The sequence below is a fragment of the Myotis lucifugus genome, unplaced genomic scaffold, assembly GCF_000147115.1.
Source record: "Myotis lucifugus unplaced genomic scaffold, Myoluc2.0 scaffold_505, whole genome shotgun sequence".
Taxonomy (NCBI): Eukaryota; Metazoa; Chordata; class Mammalia; order Chiroptera; family Vespertilionidae; genus Myotis; species Myotis lucifugus.
In genome coordinates, this window is record NW_005871553.1 from 303687 (window position 1) to 326103 (window position 22417).

Sequence of the window (22417 nt, forward strand, 5' to 3'; positions counted from 1 at the left end):
TTGGCTCAGAGCCGGTGTTTTTGTTTTGGCTGCTCTATCATCTGGGGTTTGTAGTAATTTCCATCAAAACTTGCAAACACTTTTTTGTTGTTGTTAATCCTCAACTGAGGATATTTTTTCCATTTCTTTCTTTTCTTTTTTTTGGGGAGTGGAAGGGAGGGAGAGTGGGGGCAGAGAGAAAAAAAAAACACATCGATGTGAGAGAGACACATCTATTGGTTACCTCCCACACGTACCCCCATCGGGGGCCAGGAATCTGCAACCCAGGAACGTGCCCTTGACAGGAATTAAACCCACAACCCTTTAGTGCGCAGGCTGATGCTCTGACCACTGAGCACACCGGCCAGGGCACAAACACTTCTTTCTAACAAAAGTGCAGATTTCTATAATGAAATACAGCCTCCGGTATCACGGGGCTTGGTGTTCATTGTTGAGTGAACGCCAGGGGACTCAGTGTATTTCTGAGGAGTGAGCAGGAAGCCCTTCCTGTGTGAAAGGAGCAGGGCACACGCCGTGTGGTTATGAAGAGTGTGGATCGAGAAGGAGAGAGGCGCCTGCTCCTCTGCTGACCGGATCCCCATCTCTCCCAGAGGAGGCCGAGACCAGGCCGGCTGTGCGCACTGATGGCTAATGAATGATTCATACCCGAGGGAACACTCAGGAAATTGCAAACTGCAGGCTCTCCCAGGGGCCTCAGCCTGGAGCCTCTCACCCTCTGATGGCGATGGTGATGGCCAGCTGGTGGGTGCCGAAGCCAGTTACCTGCTTATTAGAAAAATTCACTTATACACCGTGTTTCAAATAAACTCACGTGAGCTGTGGCGAAGAGGGGTAAGGTGCTTTATTTCAAGAAGCAGACACTGAGACGGGCAGGAGAGGGAAAGGAGTTTCTTTAAGACTGGATTTTCGAATCATTCGGGACCTAAACTCTTAATCTGCAAACATGCTAGGTCTGTCCCCACGGAGACAGCCGCGAGTTTGCACACGGGTGTGGGAGATCGAAGGCTCTCAGTCTGCAATGAGTTTGCCACCCGTGCGGCAGTATCCCCGCCACCCACAGCTCAGCAGCACTCACAGGACGGAGGCGTGGCTCTCCACTGCTGAGTGCGCATGCTCTGGACACTCAATAAGATGTTCGTAAACAGCACCTTTGCTCCCAAAAGTCCCACACACGTTTCTCTAGTAAACAGGTACAAATTTAGCCATTTTAATCAACGTTCTTGCAGACAAGTGTGGATATGTATATGCAAATATACATATATATATCAAAATGAGATTTACCAAGATTTGATACATTTGGTCTAGCAGTGGTGAGTCCATGGGATAAATCTTAAGCAGGATATATTTCCTTGGGTGATGATTTGAGTAATTCAGTTCTCCTGCAGAGAAAGAGGCCAGGAGCATAACGTCAGCTAGTTTGGGAGGAGTCCGGTGAAAAAAGAGAGCGCGTAGCATCCCATGAAGCCAGCTTCTGCTGTTCTCTGGAGATACCGATGGTCTGGATATTGTGCCTAAGAAGTGTGAAAATCACCCTGAATCAGTGGGCACCCCGGGTAGCTGTGTGCTTTGGTTGTCTCTGGGATGTGCTATTATAAGCAAAACGTGTGGAGAAGCAAACTTAACAGCAACATTGAATCCCGTGTGTGGTCCAGGCCAGGAAGTGGGGCTGAGTCCAGACTGAAGATGCCCCAAATATCCAGTGTCCACCTGTGGCCTTGCTGACACGGGGCAGAGGGGCTTGGGACAGGCGCCGTCTTCCTTTTCCTGCTCAGCCCTCAGTGCGAGTTAGTCCAGGGGGCCGGGCAGGGCGAGCTTTCCGCACGCTCGTCCCGTGGTTACCACTTCCCTGGGATGGAGACGCCACACTCATACCAGCCCACGTAGTAATAGGGGGTCCCAAAGCCAATGTTGCCAAAGCGGACGGGCTCCTGGCGATACTGGCGGTAGTAGCCTGGAACAGGAAAAGGAAAAAGAGGAGAGAAATGTATCTGTGATACTGCCATTTATAGTAAGAAATATGTATTTGGTCTTTATCCCTGTTCCCGGCACAGCGTTCCTAAAATCCATGGGGTTTCCTAAGAGATAAGAGCAGTAAAGGAGTCCTGATATTGGTAACAAACCCCTTTCCACCACACCTGTCGATGTTAGTAAGGTGACTTTGGAAAAGCACTTATACCTGTATATAGGGTGTCTCCCCAAAATGTGTACATGTTTTAATAGCAGATAGCTCAATTTTGAAAATGGGATGTATTTTAATAAACACTGCCTTTATAATTATTCAAAGTGTGCGTATACATTTGTTGGGACACCCTATATTTAATATGTTTATTTTGATGGTTAATTTTCTGTATTCAATTTGGCTAGGCTATGGGACCCAGATATTTGGTCAACTATTCAGGTCTTTCTGTGAATGTGTGTTTTAGATGAGATTAACATTTAAATCGCAACACTTTGAGTAAAATAGACTACCCTCCATATTGTGGGTGGGCCTCATCCAATCAGTTAAAGGCCCTAAAGAAACTTCCTTCCGGTGAAGAGGACAGTGTTCTGCCAGCGACTCGCACGGAAACACTGACTCTCCCGGGTCTCTAGCCTGCTGGCCCCTCAGGTTCTGGGCTTGCCGGCCTCTACCATCATATGAGGCAATTCCTTGAAATAAGCACCTCTCTCCCTTTTTCTCTCCCTTCCCCCCGCCCCCACTGGTTTTGTTTTTCTGGAGAACCTTAATACACTTATTGTTTTATGTATTTTATTGTATTTTACTTCTTTGAAAATGAATAATTTTGTACCATTTTTTTCCCCGAGCTAAAAATGTCGATGGATCAGAAAACATCTCATGTCTTGAAAATGCCAGATTGTTGAGAATTGAGTGCATAATGGGAAAAGTGCTGGACTTTGTTCAGTTCTGATTATTTGTTTGTTGGGGGAGTAAGTAACATATTGCAAGGTGTTCACCCTTGAGGTGAATACACTTGTTCCCACCTTACAACAGCCATCATCAAATAGCTGATAGACTGTCTCCTGAAGCAGGTCATGGTTGGTTTGCACTTGTTTATTTTTCTCTTCCTTACTGTTCCTGCCATTCTCCCCACAAAGGCCCTCCACTCTGTGTGTGTCTAGGCCTCTTTTTGACTCTGTCTCTTCTGAAAACCTTCCCCAACAGTGTCCGATGGCCGGCCTCCCTCACACTCAGACAGTGGCTGTAACCTGCTCAATCGCCTGACAACAGGACGACCAAGTGACATGACTCTTGTCACTATCTACAGCAGGGGTCCTCAAACTCCGGCCCGCGGGCCACATGCAAATACAAATATTGTATTTGTTCCCATTTTGTTTTTTTACTTCAAAATAAGATATGTGCAGTGTGCATAGGAATTTGTTCATAGTTTTTTTTAAAACTATAGTCCGGCCCTCCAGTGGTCTGAGGGACAGTGAACTGGCCCCCTGTTTAAAAAGTTTGAGGACCCCTGATCTACAGTTTAAGTTGTATCTGTTAGTTGCCTTTCAGATACTTAGCTTCTCTTTCTGGTCATGGACCATTTTCCTGAGAGTAGGGATGAGGTCTTATATTCCATTGAGCTCTTCTTTCCCTAGGCTTACCCAACTCCAGCACACAGTAGGTGTATTTTGTTAATGTTTGATTGTCATGAGCTATAATGCTACCAACAACCTGTCATCAAGCGGTACACCAAAGGCAGGGCCACGGTGCATTTTCTCCCCATATCAGTCCTCCTCTCTCACCCCCAGTGGAACATGCCAGGTCTGTGTTCTCATTACCTTGAATGCTGGGGAGGGCCTCTATGTAGGAGTGAGGCCCCGTTCTCCCATCCAGGTGTGAATCCACAAATTGGCAATGGTCTTCGCCTCTTCCCCAGCTGTCTCCGATGCTGTAGAATGTGTCTTTGTGGAGGAATAAGATAAGTCAGTGACTGTTCAAAAAGTGCCACAGCTGGTTTAGGAGTTTGCCTGGGCTTTGGAGACTATTTGAAGTGGGTACATTACTAAACTCTGTGTGTCATACTTTCCATGTTTGAAACTTGGTGATAATGGCACCAACCCATAAGTGTTTAAGGTGTCAGAGATCATGTATGCTAAATACTTAACAAGTGTTCACTAAATGGAAACCATTAATATTACAGGCAGTTTCAGACTATAAATGGTATACTTTTTTAATCCTTGGTTTTTAAAAAAAGGACAGATGAAACTAATCTAGTCCAGAGGCTGCACTGTGAAAGGTACAAAGATCTATAGAAATAGAAGAACCTATTTTCATTTATAACTAGTAGAGTGTGTGTCTGGGCCATGAGGCACTGTCCGTGGTGCTGAAACACAGCTGCACAGTAGGACAAAGTTGTTTTTCTCAACCCTGGGATGCTGAAGGCTGTGCACCTCTCCTAGGAATTCCGAATCACAGGAGGAGAAGGGCAGAGAGAGACACAGACAGTGAGTGTTGGGAGAGGCATATACACTGAGAAACTGCCAGCGTGAAGGACTGTAAGGGAGATTTTGTTTTGACATTATCTTGACATGATACCACTAGCAAGACAAAACAACAACAAAAAACCATAATAAAATATAGAGCAGCTGAGGAAAAATTGAAAAATGTATTTACTAAAATTGTGCAAATTTTGAAATAAAATTGGGGTCTGGGTGGAGGCAGGCAAAGGGTGGGGAAGGGGACATCTGTAATAATGTCAACAATAAAAATGGAAAAACTCAAAAACAAAAACAAAAAATAAATAAAAACAAATTTGCGTAGGTGAATGAGGCAAAGCCAGCTGCGTCAGATGGCATTTTGGAATGTTAGTAGGTCAAAGTGTGCGTGTTATCCTTTGTTTTACTCCCACCCACGATGAAGACGATGTAACTGTTATTTGGAAAAGATGGTACTGATAATGCATGCTTTACCATCTGTGTCTTTTTCTCTGTAAAGTTGTGCCAGTAGCAGGAAATGAAGGGAGTGTTTTCCTCAATACTTCCAGCTTATACTCCTACCTGTTATTGCGTTAACAGCAAAAACTGGCCTTTAAATTTATGTCAGAATTTTGGACTTCATTCCTAAAAGGTAGATTTAAAACATGTATCTTTCTGGGTGCCAGTGTAGGAACGAATCACCCTAAAACAGAGCCTGCCAAGCTGGTTTGTATTTGAGCTAAACCTAAATATATCCTCACACACCTGCTATGTCAAGTGAGTAGCTCATAAAATAAAAATTCTTCCTACCCTCCCACAGCCAACCAGCCTCAAAGACCTACCTTTCAGGTTGTCACTGAGGTAGATCTTGTACCGCAGTGAGTTACAGAGAATGACGCCCACAAACTTTCTGTACCACGTCCGCTTCACATACTGCCGGCCGTGGCAGTCCGTGTAGTCAGGGTTGTGTTTGAAAGCAAATGGGATCCAGATGGGCTCGCCGCCTTGACAACAAAAACACACCAGGGCTTGGTGCTCCAGTGTTTATTCTCGCACCAAGTACCAGAGATCTGACTTATTTGCTGGGCCTTCCTTCTCAGGGCTTCCCTGAGCAAAGCTTTCCCACCTCCCAGTGGGCATCCTCTTTCTCTTTCCTTTGCCTTCTTAGGACTGAAACACAGTTGTAGAGTTCCTTTTACTCGAACATAGTGAAGAGATTCTCAGAGTAAGAAAAAGGCATTATGCCTCAAGGGCAATAAGCTATCGAGGCCAAGTTGATCTTGCTAAGCATGCCATCCTACCCCCCACCAGGTCCCTCTGCATAGACTCCTACTGTTCTTGTCACTCAGAAGACCCATCCTGAACTTGAGCAATAAAGCTTTCTCAGGTTATTTAAAAACAAAGTAAAATTTTGTTATACACTTAATGCATTTTGCTACCTTTTCAAATATTTAAAATATTCAAAGGGGGTTGAATGAAAATAAACTTATCTATTCTCAGAGAGCTTGGCCACCCATAATGGGTTTTTTTTAATCAATATTGGCTGCTATTAAAAAATTCCCAGATCACTTTTCCCTGGATTAGGATGAAGGGAGTAAAGAAACCACTGATGTCGTCCTAATATAAAAATGCAAAAATGGTCCAGCACTTGTAATAATCTCATAGTCAGTGTTCAACATGATTACTCAAATATGGAGTTTATCAAGAAGACAGACTTACCTGGTGGCCTCACAACAAGCAGAGGGTTGTCTGTGGAATGAAAAAAAAATGACTCCATTATCACATTTCACAACCATGCCAGTGCTTAAATGTGTATTATAACCGAGAGGGCTAACCCAACTGGAGTAGCAAAGAAAAAATATACGGTTTCTTTGTCAGAGGCCAACATTTTTGTTAGTTTTTATTTTCTGAGCACTTTCTTTTGAGAAATACTTCATTATTTTTATAGAAGTTGTGGGTCTCTGAATACTTTGACACTGGGTACCACAAAATAATGAAATGAAATACTCATTATGTTTTAAAACGTGTCCATCTTGGGAAAACAGGTTGGTGGTTTCTTAAAAAGGTAAACATGTACCTACTGTACAATCCACCCTTTGTAGCCTTGAGATCTTATCCAAGAGAAATTAAAACATGTCCCGGCAAACACTTGTATACACGAACGCTCACAGCAGCTTTATTTTTCATAGTCAAAGAGCAGAAACAGCCGATGTCTACCAGCAGGTGAGTGGAGAAGCTCACTGTGGTGCAGCCGCCGTGCAAGGGATGCTGCTGAGTAATGAACGAGAATGAGCTACACATGTGCCTTCCTCCCTCAGATTTCAGACATCAGGTTCTTGATAGATGCTTAAATGTGAATAATTTGGTTTTCTTCTTATAGATTTTCATCATGTTGATTCTGAAAGTTGCCAAAAGTCCATTTTCTTTTTAGGAAATGTAGCCATAAATATAGACACATTCCCCACGTTAGCACATTAACCACTGATAATGGCTTCTTCTTGATTACTAATGAGAAACACACTTCTTAGATGAAATAGGTGAAAGTGCTATTGAGGTCCTTTGCCTACATTTCCAGTATAGAGCATATTCTCAAAAAGATTTCATTTTCTTCCCCATGTTTTGATGCATTAGGCAGGAGGCAGCGGATCAATGATTCCCTCTCATCATTCATGTTTCTCTATTTCTCTCCCTTCCTCTCTGAAATCAATACAAATATATTTTTAAAAAAGAAAAGAAAAATCTTAAACAATTAAATAAGCATCTTAGAGACGTAACTCATTGTTAGAAGCAGCTGCCTCTCAGGCCTCAGGCTAGTTATGCTCTTCAGCTGTTTGCAATGAAAAAATTACCTCTGCCACGAAATCTTTTGCGGAGAGATTCAGACTATCTTTCCTGCATGGCTGAGAACTAGATCCCCCCTTTCACTGGAATTTGACCTTTCCATTTCCCAGGCAGTTCCAAAAAAGACTACTTTGAATATTATCGTCCAAGTTTTAACCTAGCAGAAAGTGATGTTTATTTAATAAAGCAATAGCCAATATGAATTCAGTAAATAGAAAAGTTAGGATTCTAATTTTCCAGTTTTTATTCTATTGCAGTCATTATTCCAAATTATTTGTTTTTGAGAAAAGGGAGAAGTGAAGGCAGCCGGCCGTACCTGACTCCGTGACAAATGAGACCGACGGGCTGATGGGTCCATAGCCCTGAGGGTTCTTGGCTTGAACTTTAAACCTGAAACGGGAAGAAAACGCTTGCTGAGAGAGACGCTTGTTTAAGTTCTGTAATAAGACAGACTTCCCAACTCCTTACTCTGTGGCAGACTTTGAGTCCTATTTTTTTTTTTTTACTAATGCACACATCCCTGCTATTTCTTCATCGTTCTCTGAACTTTCTCATTTTCTAATAACTTTTCAAAATAATACAATGAACAGCATAGACCTGTGGCCACTGGGAGCAGACGGGGCGTCACAGAGAGATTGTGTCCCTTAGGGCACCCGGTGGTTCTGCTGTGAGACTCGGCCCTGGGAGGAACCTCCTCTTGTCCTGCTTGGGCCCCGCTGGAGGGCCAGGCTCCGGAGGGCACCGCTGGGCTCCGCGTGGAAGAGCAGGCTCTGGGGCCCGCCATGACCGAGGGCAGAGAGGGAGAACTGGTCCAGAGGCAACCAACGTGTTTTGGTTGCATGACAAGCGCTGTGGTTGGCTCGGAAGCCTTAGAAGAGTTTCGAGCTTCTGCGCCTCCGGGAGAGAGGAGCGAGTCCAGGAAGGGATGTGGAGCAGGCCTGGAGAACTTCTCGAGATTCTCCTCGGTCTTGGAACAGAGAATGAGCAGCAAGCACATCGGCTCGTCCACCTGGAGGGAGGCTGCTAGGCCCCCGGGGGTGGGAGTCCCGGGACATCTTGCTTTGCTCTCTTGGGAGCTACAGGATGAAAGCGGTGGCTGGAGAGACTGGGGCCCAGCACCACCTAGTACCCACTCAGTCTCTGTGAAGCTCTGTGTTCCCTCACCCTGCCCTCTGGGCTACTGCAGGCGAGGAAGGGGTACATCCTGCGAGTGTGGCTCTGCACCGCTTTGGAGAGTTCACGGCGAGCCTTTCTCTGTGGCTCTGACCAGAGGAGTCACACTTCGTTCCAGAATTCTTCGTCAGGCGCACAGATTACATGCGCTGATGAAAAGGCACTGGGTTTTAAAGGTGAGTTACTGACATGCGGAGAGCAAAGGCTGTGTCCTGGCGCCACGCCTCTGAGCATCCTCGATCACCAAGGAGCCCTCGGCCTCACAGTTACAGACAGGACGTGATTTTGTGTCTGATGAAACAGCTGGTCGAAATGGCTGAGCTGATGAAGCCACCCAGTAAAATTAGTCTTCTTTGAAGCCTTTAAGAGTCATTCCCATCTCATTAAGGGGAGAATCCTTTCTAAAATTTCATTTGAGAAAAAGATGCACAATTGAGCACACAAGTCTCCAGATCTTACGCTGCTCAGTTCACGCTTTCCCAGCGGTGTGCACTTTCATGGGTGGCTGGGGAGGAATCGAAGGCGAAACTGCAGCTGGTCAAGTGGTGGGTCTGGCTGTTATGATTCTGGTCAAACTTTACAGATATTTTCTTTTTTCCTTAAGAAAAAGGAAATGAAAGCCCAAGGGATGACACATTCTGAGGCTACAGGGGACATTCCTCCTGACTGTTTCTCGAGCCACCACTGGAGCCGCCTGATGCCCCTTCCCCAAGCTCCGCACTCAGCTGTGCACCGAGGAGACGCCAGTCCCCAGAGGGGAGCTGGTCCAGCGTTTCTGTTGCATCAGCGGGTCTCCCTCTGGCACCTCAGCATCTCCAGACCCACCGTCCCGGCGCATCATCATTCCATCCTCCGCAAAGCCACGTGGCCCAACTCCAAGGACATGCTTCCACTTGAACTTCACCTAATGTGTCCAAGTAAATTTAAATAAGCTACACTGAAAAGCAACCTGGAATTATGAAGAAAGTGAAGCTCCTATTTTCAAAAACCACATGAAGCTTTTGCTATGAGCTAAAATATACATTCATACTCTGAAGAGTGTCTGCCTCGCCCAAGTAGCAGGTGCGATCCATGCCTTGCTGCCTTACATAGGCTTTGGCCCTGCTTTTGAATCGACTCCGCAGTGACAAATCATCGGACCTTGAGTGTGGATTAAAATACGCGCTCCAGAAAGTGAGCTGGCAGAGCTGGGTGATATGCCCACGCGAAGTCACACCCAAGACTCGCGATGAAGAGCCACAGCTGGGTTTACACTCTGGCTCCTCTGCATCCATGGCTTCTTGTGTCTCCGATTCGGGGGACGTCTGGGAAGCATGGGGACAGCGATGAGGTGGGAAAACCCGGACTCCATGGAGGAAGCATTGGATTCCTAAAGGGAGTCCCCCAGAGGCTTGCTAGTCCCCCACTTCTCCTCCTCCTCCTCAGGTTCACGCAGGGGAAAAGCATCCTCCCATCACAGCGTTTCCCTGGCCCGGAGAGTTTGGCAGCTGTTCAGAGCGGTTATGAGGAACCCGTGTGGGAGAAGGCACGGTGCTCGCATCCTGGGCAGCACTCCCCATCAGAACAAATGACCGGGAAGGCACCCTGGGGAGAACACAATAGCAGCTGCTGTTCCAGTCTGTCCACCAGGCAGCTGACCGTGGGTGGGCGGTAGGACAGAGGCCCCCAGGGGCTCCGCAGGCCCTCTGGGACCAGCGTGTAGCCTCCTGCCTTCTCACCCCTCCTGCCTTCTCGGTCTCCTTTCCTAGAATGCACCGTCTTTTTGAGCAAACTTTCTGCCTGGAACAACCTGGCCTTGCCCCACCCTCCTTCTCCTGGTTAACGGCGTCTTAAACCGATTTTTAGGCATGAAACCCACTGGCCCTGGTGGGAGCACTGGCAAACACCACGCACCAGGGAACGCTGTTTTCCCCCAGAGAGCTGGTTCACAGGCACTCCACTGCTCGGCCACCCCGTGCCCGTGCTTCACCGTGTTCACCCACCAGGGAAGCTTTCCTGATGGTCATCACCCTCAAAACCAGACTGTATAGAAGCGGAAATGCAAACTCCCCCACTTTGTACCCTGGGGATGCATCTTGCATTTTTCACACCAAGGCTGTAAACTCTGGCTCCCAGATGGCCCTCTGCCCAGCCAGCACGTGCCCGGTGTAGGAAGACGTGGTGGTAACCTATTTTAAATCCTGGAATGATCTAAACTATACATCATAGAGTTTGAGTACCAGTGAATGAAAACGTTAGCAATGGCTGCTCCATTGACGTCACATGGGGAGGGTGTGCCCGTCTAACGCCGCCACACGGGTGACGACAAAAGGATCACTTCCTTTTCAATACAGAACATCTCTGCTTACCCAGTGGTAGGCGGCATTGAGTCTCTGGAAACCAGGGAACAAAATGTCCACACAACAGACTAACAATTGCAGTAACCACAGTAACTGCTTCCGAGGAACTACCTGTCCTAGGTGGGTGTCCACGGATACACTACGAGAACTGAAGAGGAGGCAAAGGAAATCATAAAAACATTTTGGTTGAGCTTCTTCCTTTTCAGCCCAAGGATACCTGTCACTGTGTCCACAGGCCTCATTGTTTGGTTTTTCAGTGACTGCCACGCCCTACCTTGTGTTTGGCTTCAGGTTCTCAATGGGCAAATGAGTGACCGTCGAAGCCTGGGTGGACCACTTGTTCCTGATGAAGTCTTCATAGGATGCGCTGTAAACCAAGTAGCCTGCGTGTGGGAAGAAGGAAGAACCCAGTGAGCGTGAAGGCACCACGCCCCGCAAAAGGTGTAACCCGTGGAGGAGGGCAGGGGTGAGGCGACGGCGTGGAGGCGGCTCTGCGGGAGTTTCCACAGAGAGGACGCTGTGTGTTGGGTGAGGATGGGGTGTTGGGATCTTCTGGTGACTCCACATGCAGGTAACAAAATTAAAGACACTTCCTGAGACTTGCTAGCCTCCCACTTCTCCTCCTCCTCCTAGTCTCCCACACCCCGTGGCCCCCTCATCTCCTCAGAACTAACCCCACCTCATCCTGACTGCCCAGGAGAAGCAGAGGGAGAGAGGAGTGACGGCCACACAAGTCGTAAGATTATTTCCTGGTAGAGACACATCCAGCCGTTTCTCACACGAAACAAAGACACTGTGGAATGCCATGTACGCGTGTGTGGCTGAAAGACCCCGGAGTCATTGAGGTCTTACCTGACTGGTGAAGGCTCCCCTACGATTTCTCGTGGTGAATACCCGTTCTTGCCCTTGACCTTGATGTCTAATGAGAGCAGTCAGGCAGCTCTTCTTTCTGCCTCATCGCTATTCAGAGCTCAGAGGGGGGGCCCTCGGCACTGACACCTGCCCAGGCTGCCTCAGAAGGCCGAGCGAAGGTCATGGCACAGCTGCCCGCATCCTCTGTTCTAGGTCTCTTACGTTACACACAAAGGGAGAACCCCTTGTCAAGCACTTCCTATGTCCCGAACACTATGCTAAACACTTCCCGTTTCTCTCTGGTTAATTCTCCTGGGCCTACTGCATGGGTATGAGTAGCCACACTTTGACATGAGAAAAGTGAGTCTTAGAGAGGGCTAAGTATCTTGTTCAAGTTCATTCATTAATTCATTTAACAGATATTTACTGCATGTCCACTATTGCTCAGACACTATACTAAGTGCTGAGGACTCAGGGAGCAGTAGAGCAGACAGACAGACCGAGTAACACAGCTGTGACTGGAACTATGAAGGATCTGTCCACGTGCTCCCAGGGGTGTGAAGGGAGACCTAGTCATGGTGGACATGGAGAGCTTCCCTGGGGTCCTCAAATGGGGCGATCCCTGAAGGATAACTGATAACTCTCATCCTTCAGCTGTGTTTCTCAAACGCCCCAGGGCTCAGGGAGCAGTGGTATACTTATGTTAAGTAACCTCTGTTGTGCAAGAGATCAAAAGCTAAACAGTATAAGGTAAGGTTTTCAATGATTCTTCTGTATGCTTGCTTGCTTGATTTTCAAAATTGCCCTTCATAAAACCATATTCAATGAAAAGAATTTTCTGGATGTTTTGACTGCAAGCTTTCCTTCTTCCATTGATTTACTGCTTCCTATTAGAAGCATGTTGGACTTCATAGATACTGGCTGCAGCAGCCCACGCAGCATGCACACTGGAGTAACCAGCACTGTTAGTTACACCTAAGGCTCAGACTCCTCGATCCTGCACCGTCATGGCTCCTCTGGGCCCTGCAACCTCACCTGGCACAATACCCGGCTGTTCTTTCCTGTGTCCCTTATCCGGGCTTTTGCGCTGCTGTGCAAACTCCATAAGAAAACTTGCTTTTTGGATGTTCTTGGATACTTTTTTCTCATTTTAAGAGATAATATTAGGGACATAAAGCAAAAGTACTATGACTTTGATGAACTACATTAGCATAATAGTGACAGATAATGTCAAACTATACCACCATCACCCATCTAGCCCAAGACACACACACATACATATCCCTTCCTCTTACACAACTTGCAGGCTCAGAAGAAATCATTCACAAAGGAAGGGTCTCTTCAAAGAAAATATCAATTATCTTCGGTAAAAACTTATTTCAATATATTTCTCCTCAAATATATCCTTGGCAGAGTCAGATGAACTCATGATCATCTCATAGGCCAAGAATCTAGGAGGCTCAAGATGCCTGGGCCTTTTTCCATCGCATCCAATTCCCACATAAGCAATTCAGAAGCACTAAGACTGATCTGGAAGCACCCAGCAGGCATGGAAAATGGAAGAGGCAGAGTCACAAGGTAGCACACGGTAGGAGCTCTTCATCATCCATCATACTGTAGGATCTAATCTTACAAGTGGCTACATGGACTCCCTGGCTATTTTGCAGGATTACAGAACGCAAAAGATGTAACAATATTTTGCACAAGAGGAAACAAATGTCCAGGGAGATGAAGGAGGTAGCTCAAGGTCATGCAATCTATCTTGGACTAGGATTCTGGACTTCTGACTTCATCCAGTGCTCTTCATACTGCCCCACAGGACTTCCCTACCTGCCTATATTTCATCCTTTTGAAAGAAGACATCTGCATTTTATCCATCTAGCCCACCCACGCACCTACTCATCCATTCATCCAATCCACCCATGTATCCATCCATCCATCCATCCATCCATCCATCCACCCATCCATCCATGTATCCATCCCTCCATCCCTCCATATACTCATCCTCATCTGTCCATCCATTATTATCTGTATGTCCCACCTACATGTTGATGGGAACTCTAAACATCTGCCTTGGACACACCTGTTACCACATCTCCCGGGGTGGCTTTGTCCCAGTCCACAATGACAAATGAGTGGCAGCCTTCCATAGCAACAATGGTGATATTGCGGGGCGCGTGCTGCGGAGGCAGGTCATTCTTCCTCATGTCAGTCGGAATGATTTCATCCAGGCTCTCCACTTGGAAGTGATCCAGAGCATCGGTCAGAGAGCAAGGGGCGGATAGGTCTTTACTTAGATACGTCACATAAGGAGCTGTAAGAGAACAGACACCCAGTCGGGTTGCTGAAGGCTTTCTCTGGAGGCAGAAACATAAGGTCTGCTCCATGGAGCAGACCAATCGTTCAGTCTCTCCCTGCTAGACAGAGGTTCCAAGGTCATCAGCCCTCATAGCAAACCCAGAAGCACATCCCTCGCTCTCCTTAATGGACCCACCCATTTCTATCTGTTAATCTCATGGTTTCAAAAGATGCTATTGCCCCATGAACATTGATGACTATGGCCTCACAGCTACTTTGAAAGATTCCCAAACTGCAATTCATTTAACATAAGTTAGATCTGCAGCATTTCACCATTCCTATGCCCAAACATTTGGAAAAGTGTGAATCAGGCCCAGAACAAAATTCATTCCCTAGACCAGGGGTGGGCAAACTTTTTGACTCGAGGGCCACAATGGGTTCTTAAACTGGACCGGAGGGCCGGAACAAAAGCATGGATGGAGTGTTTGTGTGAACTAATATAAATTCAAAGTAAACATCATTACATAAAAGGGTACGGTCTTTTTTTTTTTAGTTGTATTCATTTCAAACGGGCCGGATCCGGCCCGCGGGCCGTAGTTTGCCCACGGCTGCCCTAGACAGTCTTGGGACCAGAAAGGAATACACACTGTTCAAGATATACAGCCTCTGGCATCAGTCCTAGGAGGCCTTCTCTAGGGCTTCCATGACCCCCATCCCCATCTGGAATGTCTGCAAAGGCCAGGCCTGAACAGCCTTCTACAACACTCTGCTCAGCACAATAGCTACCCACATTTATGAACAGGTTCGAGGTTTTTCTACACCAACCTCAGTGGGCACCAGGGCACCAGGAATAAGGCAGGACTTGGACTCATGTCCCATGCCCTGCTGAGTCTGTTGACACTGAGGGGGGCCCGGGAAAGAAGGGCCCCAATAGGAGGCTCTCCCTCCAGCCCACAGCTGTTTGAGATGCGCGCTCTGTAAGAAGTTGGAAACGCCAGGGACACAGGGCCGGGCTTTATACACACAAGGCTCCAGAGTGCTCTCATTCTAGCACTTCTTCTTTTGTTCATCCCCACTCGAGTATATTTTCCCACTGATTTTTAAAGAGAGTGGGAGGGAGGGGGAGAGACAGAGACATCTACGTGAGAGAGCCACATCGATTGGTTGCCTCTCGCATGCACCCGACCAGGGCCAGGGATCAAGCCTGCATCAGAGGTATGGGCCCTGACCGGTATCGAACCCAGGACCCTTTAGTCCAAGGGCCAATGCTCTATCCACTGAGCCAAACCGGCCAGGGCTCTAGGACTTTCTAAGTGTTCCATTGCATCTTTTGGTGCGGGTGCTCATTCTCAGTGGCTATTCTGACTAAAGGCAGTTTTTAGCTCCTCTACTTTCCAATAGTTTGTATAAAATTGGGCCTTCAGGGCTTGTCCATGGATCTCATCTGGAAGTTTTGGAGAGCAATCTAAGCTGTATAGATTACAGACACACAGAAACAGCCAGACCATGGCAGCCTCTCCGTCTTCAGCGGAGTTCTCTGGGACAGCTGATAACAGCGCTGACAGGAGTTCCGAGTCCGGCGTGCAACGAGAGAGTCGGATTTGGTGAATTCAGCCGGCTGCTGCCTGCCACGGGCCAGCACTGGCATCTCCCGCAGGAATGCCGCCGCACATTAATTACGCTCACTCTTCAAGTGCGTGTCGTCGAGACACTCAGAACTACATCTTGGCTGGCAAGAGCTGTTCTCTGCTTATAGCAGAGCATTTGTTTTGGAAACAAAAGAGTGTGATATTAGTTTAAGCTGTTGCCAGTCTACTTAGTCATATATTATTTTTTTCTACTTAGTAAGATATTAATCTAAGTGCCTCGTTAGTGAAGTTCATTAAGGACGTGGGAAAAGAAGACTCCCAAAGGGAGTGGAACACAGTTTAGCAAAACAGTTTCCTCTCGAAACTGTCTCCGTAGCTGCCAAAAAGGAGGAGGATAAATTCATGGGTCCCAAGGCCTCGAGGCTAATGAGAGAGATAGGCAGTGACTCAGAGGAAAGCCCTGGCTCTGGGCGACCATCAGTCGGTCAGTGCTCATCTCTGCGGACGAACTGAAGGTGCAGGCGAGCCCCGAGGAAGTCCCGTCTCAGACACTGGCCGCGACAAAAATACTCGTGTTCCCGACCTGATACTCCCTAGTGTCCCTTACTCTCAGGCCACACAGATCAGCCCATCTCTACTCTGTCCAATTCCAAGTCCCCCGCATGCGCCCCTCTCCTGCTGTCCGCAAAGAGTCCCTGTGGTCTCAACAGAAGTGACTCGCTGGTCGCCCCAAGTGGAAACTTCACTCTGGGAAAGTTTCTGCTCCACATGGGCCTCCTCGGCAGGCCAGGGTCTGGCCATGCGCGTCTTCAAAGGGCCCAAGCTAAACCCCGTTCCTCTGGTTAAGAAAGTTCTATTTACCGACAAATCGCTTCTTCCCAGCCAGGTCGAACTCTTCCTCGGGGAAGGAGCTAATGGTGCCTTCTGCCGGGATAACGGCGGGCGTGGCGGCCATGGTGGAGGGCCTGGTGGAGGCCGGCGGCCTCGAGGTCTCAAGTTCATAATCTGAAACGGGATGAAGGCTCTGTAACTGGGCACTCCCTCAAAGGAGTGCTGTTTGCAGCCAAAAGAGACCTTCTAAGACCACACTCTAGATTAAAGCGTGCGCGCACACACCCCACGATAAATGCCGTGCCCAAACATAATTTATTTCTAATAAAACAGTATTTCCCCCCATTTCCATCCCCTCAGAAAAGCAGCTGCAGAGAAAAGAGAGGACGGGAAAAAAGAACCACATCTGACCAGAAAAAATGAAGTTTTTAAATCAAAGCTGAGAGAGCCTTAGAATTCACCAGTTTAGCACGGTCCTGGTCCTGTCCAAGGCCAGTCTCTACCTAAATCAGTTCCCCTCCTAGAGCATAACAGATTCCCATCAGAAAATAAACTTGATTGTTTTCCATTTATCATCTTTGGCTTTTTTCTGAGGAGGAGGTGGGATTAATTCCGCTAAGAGAAATAATCTTTTAACATTTAAAAAAGAAAATAAAACTGCTCCCTTTTCAGCTGCTCAAAGGTAATGGGAAGCTGCATAGTGTTTGCAAAGGTGCTAAGGAACCTTCCTCTGCTTTCTTTCTTTGAAGTTCATTTTTGTTTGCAAGATTCAACCCTGCATCAAACTGTATTATGATGGCAGCAAAGGAGACACTGCTCCCACATGCTCCCACATTTGTGATTTCAGACCATTGGAGCGATGGCTACTAGCAGGCAAGGTGAAGGGCAAAAGTGAGAACCTCTGAGTCCCGGGTGGGGACAGGATGCCGACATGAATTTCTCCAACGAGTCGCAGGGTCGTAAGTATAACAACACCGTTGTTACCGTTCATTGAGAAACAGTTCCAGATCTACCCAAGGCGTTTCGTACTCTTAATCTTATCCTTACTTGCAAAGATTCTATTATTTAAAAAAAATCAACACATCCGTAGCATTGCATTTGCCATGGAATCAGAAAAAGAGAGAACAGGGAAGAATGTGAAGAGCCGAGAGAGGAAGCTGAGATGTTGGTTAGTTTTACAAAGAGCAGAGGAGGGGGAGGCTCAGACGGGGCAGCTGAGAATTTCTGGAGGAAGGAGGGGCTGGAAGGGAGAGGTGGGGAGCAGAGGGACCTTCTTTGGAAGCTGCATTTTCAATCATGCACACGCTTCCTTTGGATCAAATATGTACTGGGGCAACTTAGAAGTGTGGGGTACCCACCTTCCCTAAGGCCGGCCACCGCCCCAGGGTTCTGAAGGAAACTGCAATTCAGCACACCCACTTAGGGATTAAAATAAGGTCCTCCCACCAGGAAAGAAATTATCCAAATAATGTGCTTAAAACCAGTTAGTACCTGCATCATAGACAACGTAGGCCTCTTCCGTGGATGTGGCTGTGTCCGTCTCCAATCCTGAGAAATCATCTAGGGAAGAGGGAGGGAGAGAGGGTCACCGGGGCTCCAGGCTCAGGATCGTGTCCAGGGCACAATGGTTCTCCCCCCGTGGCGGGTTCATGGGCATAAGTCCTCAGAGTCAGGGCCTCCTGCACTTGCTCAGAAGATACATGCAAGGACTCATGCCTGCTTGGCAGCCACGGACACCAAGGACTTACATGTGCCTGGGGCCCCACAGCTGGCGAAGGCAGAGCTAACACTGAACTTGAACTTCAAACCCTCTGGCTCCAAAAACTGTGTACTTTATCCTTCATAACCTGTCTCCACTTTTTAAATGTTCAACTAAGCCATGAAGTCGCTTGTAAACCTTAAGCTGCGCTACTAGAATCACCATTCCCCAGCTTAATAAAGGAGCAGGTGAAGTGGAAGGTGTATAAGCCCCGCCCCTAAAAAATTACGGGCACCAATTTGAACTTTTCATTGTGAGACACTCATTGATCATTCCCCAGGATTCAGCCCACTGGCCTCCTTTGAGGCTGGTTTGGATAACATCATGAATGCAACGGCGCCAAAACAAACCCCGCCAGCGGAGGACCTTGGCCACCGGCCCTTCCGAGGAACACAGGGCAAAGCCCGAAGCCACCGGGGCCTGGGGGACGCCCAGCACCCACTTCACCCTCTCGGCGCTAATGCCGGGCATGCTCTGATGGGGCCCATGGGTGTCCGCAAGAGAGAAGCGAATGATCCACCCTCGGGGCTCACAATGGTCGTTTCACGAAAAACCATTAGACATGATTTCCCTTCGGTCATTCCAATGTCAATACGCCTGGATCCAAGAGGAATTACTCCTGGGCTGGGTCAAGTTGAGCAGTTTTCAAGTTCAGGGCACCTAGCGTTGGAGGTCATCCTGCCATTGTTTCCAGGAACGCCTCTTTCTTTCCCTCATCCACTGAACTGTTAAGAACAGAGTCTTGTTTTTCCTCATTATCGGTTCAGACCCGTTTCTTTTCACTGTTATTTTTGGCCAAGTCACCAATGAATAAGTCATATAATTTTTGCATCTCAGACTGAACAAGGGAAGGGAAAGTGTAAGGTTTCCTTCGTGGATGCCCAGGATGAAGTACAACTCCTGGAGGCGCTGAAGTACCCCAGCCCGACAGCAGGTCACAGGAATGGTGCCGGGGACCCGCAAAGCAGGGTCACCTATTCGGGTGAGCAACAGCTACGTCTTCTGGCAAAAGTAATCATCATATTGAGTAATGCAGTGCTCCTTCTTTAAAAAACAAACAAACAAAGTCAGGCAGCTTTTTCCAAAATAGCACCATCTTGATTCCAAGTAAAAGTTACTTCCAAGGTGGAATCAGTGTATTTATTTTTTTAAGCTGTCAGAATTTGCTCCTCCGGATGCCTTTTCAACCACTTGCAACTACGTAAAAGTGGACGTTGTATGAGTCAACCCTGCTCCAATGTCAAAAGCTTCCACTTCTTCATGTACAAGTAACTGCCAGCCACCAACCATGGTGGATGGTTTATTCTCTTGAGTGACTTATGCAAATGGCCATTAAAAAAACGAGTGCAAAATATCCCCCAAAACGAGGCCTTAGCTCCAGAGATATTTTTGAAAACTATAAAAACGATTCTCAGTAGAAGTTCAGAGAGGAGGTGAATGATGGTCATTTGAAACCAAGGACATTTGCAAAGTGTACGGTTGGTCCAGCTCCAGTGAATTTTTTATTATCCTCTTCGTCTTTTCTGTCTTGGGAGCGAGCGTGGCCAGTGGGGCCATTCCAACATGACTGTGTTACTGAAACAGGCCCCACAAATGGTCAAAGATGCTCAGCTGGCACCTCCCATTTCCAAACACATGACCTCATCAGACCCGCTGCAGAGAGGGAACCTGAAGCACAAGGGTACTGGCTCTTACTCCGCAGGTAGAAACGGAGAATGCCTGTCGCTTAAGGTGGTGTTTAGATACCAAAGAGGAAGGATCCAGTCCCGGGAGGAAGGCACTCTCTCTACTGCAGTCAGAGCAAGTAAAAAGGATGTGTGTGTCTGCGCATGAGGAGAGGGAGAAAGGAGCAGAGAAGTGGAAGCAGCAATACGCTGGAAACAAGCGTGTAATCTGCATCCATGCCCACAGGAAGACACACGCAGGGACGGCATCCGTGACAAATGCAAAAGGACATAAACACTTGCATTGCTGGGATGGCTGCACGATACAGATTATTCCAGAACGTCATTTGAAAGCCGTGTTTCCAAGGAAAAGGGGGCATGCTTTAACCAGGGGAGCCACGACCTGAGACTGAGAAGAAGATTTTAAAGTTGGAGGCCTAGAAACAAAACTTGAGGACTTTGCCAATGGCATATGACAACTGTCCACCAGATGAGGGTGGGGGGGTGGGGCTTGGATAAGCAGATACGCATTCCCTGATCACTAATGCTGGTTCTAAACCGTAATTATCACAACAATAAACAAAGTGCTTGGTAAGTACTAATTGTGCCCACATGGACCCCAGGCCTTGGAAGTGCGCACTGTATGCTCAATACAAGAGAGAAGGGTGTGAGAGAACACAGACTCGGAGCAGAGGAAGAGGAGGGAGCCGGGGCGGGTGGTCCTGCAGGTTCGGTCAGGGAGACCCAGGACGTGGCTCTGCTGCCATCAGCCCCTTCCTGGAAGCGCCTCTCCGCTGAGTCAGCACAGCGCACGGGTGTGTTGGCACATCCAGGCCACCGCAAGGTGTTCAGCCAAGAAAGGGAAAACGACTGCATGTTGTAGACAATGCACAGGATTTCCTAGAGGAACTGTGGCTTGTTTTTAAAAGCCAGCCAATTTTTTAAACACCCCCCCCTGTTGGGGGGGGGGGGGGGGGGAAGGGGGGCGGGGGGCACCGACCACCCATGCAGTCAAAATCTGAGTATATTGAGTATATTTTGACTCCCCCAAAACGTAACTACTGAGAGCCTACTGTTGATGGGAGCCTTATCAATAACACAAATGATCGGTTAACACATATTTTGTATGTTATATCTGATACATACTGTGTTCTTATGATAAAGTAAGCTAGAGAAAAAGATGTTAAGAAAATCATAAGGAAAATACATTTATAGTTTTTATTGAAAAAAAATCTGCATATATAAGTGGACCTGTGCTTTCAAACCCGTGTTAAGGGTCAACTGTTTTTTTAAAGTAATGAATTGTAATACATTGTAATCTTATCTAAAGATGATGCACTTTTCCCCTTACATTTAATTTTTTCCCCAGAACTTTGCATTTATTGTACTTATTTTGAAAATGCTGCCTAGAGGCAAGTCATTATTGACACTTGAATATCAGGGAATCAGAAGAAGGGACATGGATGCAGAAAAGAATATACGTACAAGGGTGGGCAAAAGTACGTCTACAATTGTAATACAAATAAATAATACAAAAGTTAATAATATAAGGATAAACTGTGTTTTGTGTACTCACAATTGTAAACCTACTTTTGCGCACCCTGTGTATATATCAGGATTTGCAAAGAAAAGGAGAAATAACATGCCAAGAAAAATATCCACTTTCATGCCAAATAAGAGGCCAAAAATACAAAATAAATGAGGGAACAGCAATAAAGTCTATAAAAGCAACAAAAGAAAATTCAAAATATTGATAATGGCAATGAAAGCGAAATCCAAAGTAGTCACTCTTCTGCTTACAGCTAATTGTTAAGTCAACACTCTAATTATAGCTCCGTTTTTAAAGATAAGACGCTAATGCATGCAGACGAGGTCAAGGAACGAACGTACGGAAGGTGCTGGTACCAGGAACCCGAAGGTGAGTCTAGCTCGCATGCACTGGGCAAATGGACAGGGAGGTCGCCTCCGGATGCTCCTCCTCCTCGGATGCTTCCTGTTCTTGGGGTGGGCTTTTAGGTGGGAAGCAGTCCGGGTTATTTGGAACTTGTTCGTGCAAAGACGGACTTCAAACACAATGCCCCCCCTTGGGGACAGCATTCAAGTCGACATTGACTGGAGCCTGGCATGGTCAGCGGTGCTGTGAGAGAATCTCAGGTCTGCGAATGATGGCTGAAAGGAAGGTCCTCACGCTGCAGTAGCTTAAAAAGACATAAGCTTTGCAGCCGACACGCAATCCACCTCTCCCTGCGGGGAGAAGAGGACTTCGCCTCCTCCAAGCCTGATGCAGCCGCAGAGATGATGCGTCTCAGCTCCACGCGCCCTGACCCTGAGGGTCCCAGCTCCACTGTCAGGAGGAAGATGGGCAGGGGCAGAGCACGGCCCGAGTGGGTGTCCCAGAGCTGGGAGCTGGTGCAGTCCCCTCCCCCAGTGGAAGCCCCTCCTGCTGATCAAAAAGTGTCCCCTGCCCAACGTGCTGGGGAACAACTTTCCCCGGAAACTCACCATGAGAATGAAAAACAGTCCGAATGGCCCACCAGTAAGACAGTCATTTAACCTTGTTTAAATCACATAGCTACTCACAGAGCCATAGACATATAGGTTACATATCTCTAGCTCTCCATCCATCCATCCATCCATCCATCCATCCATTCATCTTTC

At 47.3% G+C, this 22417-nt stretch overlaps 1 protein-coding gene across 1 annotated transcript in view; it reads right to left on the reverse strand.

Moving 5' to 3' along the window:
* Positions 1 to 817: 817 nt before the first annotated feature.
* FNDC1 (fibronectin type III domain containing 1) overlaps positions 818 to 22417 on the reverse strand; it is a 68198-nt gene continuing 46598 nt past the window's right edge. Inside the window, exons 16-24 of the mRNA XM_023744985.1 lie at positions 17828 to 17896; positions 16367 to 16510; positions 13702 to 13932; positions 11041 to 11149; positions 7571 to 7644; positions 6133 to 6162; positions 5256 to 5417; positions 3778 to 3900; positions 818 to 1951 (exon numbers count right to left, since the gene is read on the reverse strand). Of these exons, the coding sequence (XP_023600753.1) occupies positions 1836 to 1951; positions 3778 to 3900; positions 5256 to 5417; positions 6133 to 6162; positions 7571 to 7644; positions 11041 to 11149; positions 13702 to 13932; positions 16367 to 16510; positions 17828 to 17896 (1058 nt within the window). The 3' untranslated portion in view covers positions 818 to 1835. The remainder of the gene's footprint in view (positions 1952 to 3777; positions 3901 to 5255; positions 5418 to 6132; positions 6163 to 7570; positions 7645 to 11040; positions 11150 to 13701; positions 13933 to 16366; positions 16511 to 17827; positions 17897 to 22417) is intronic.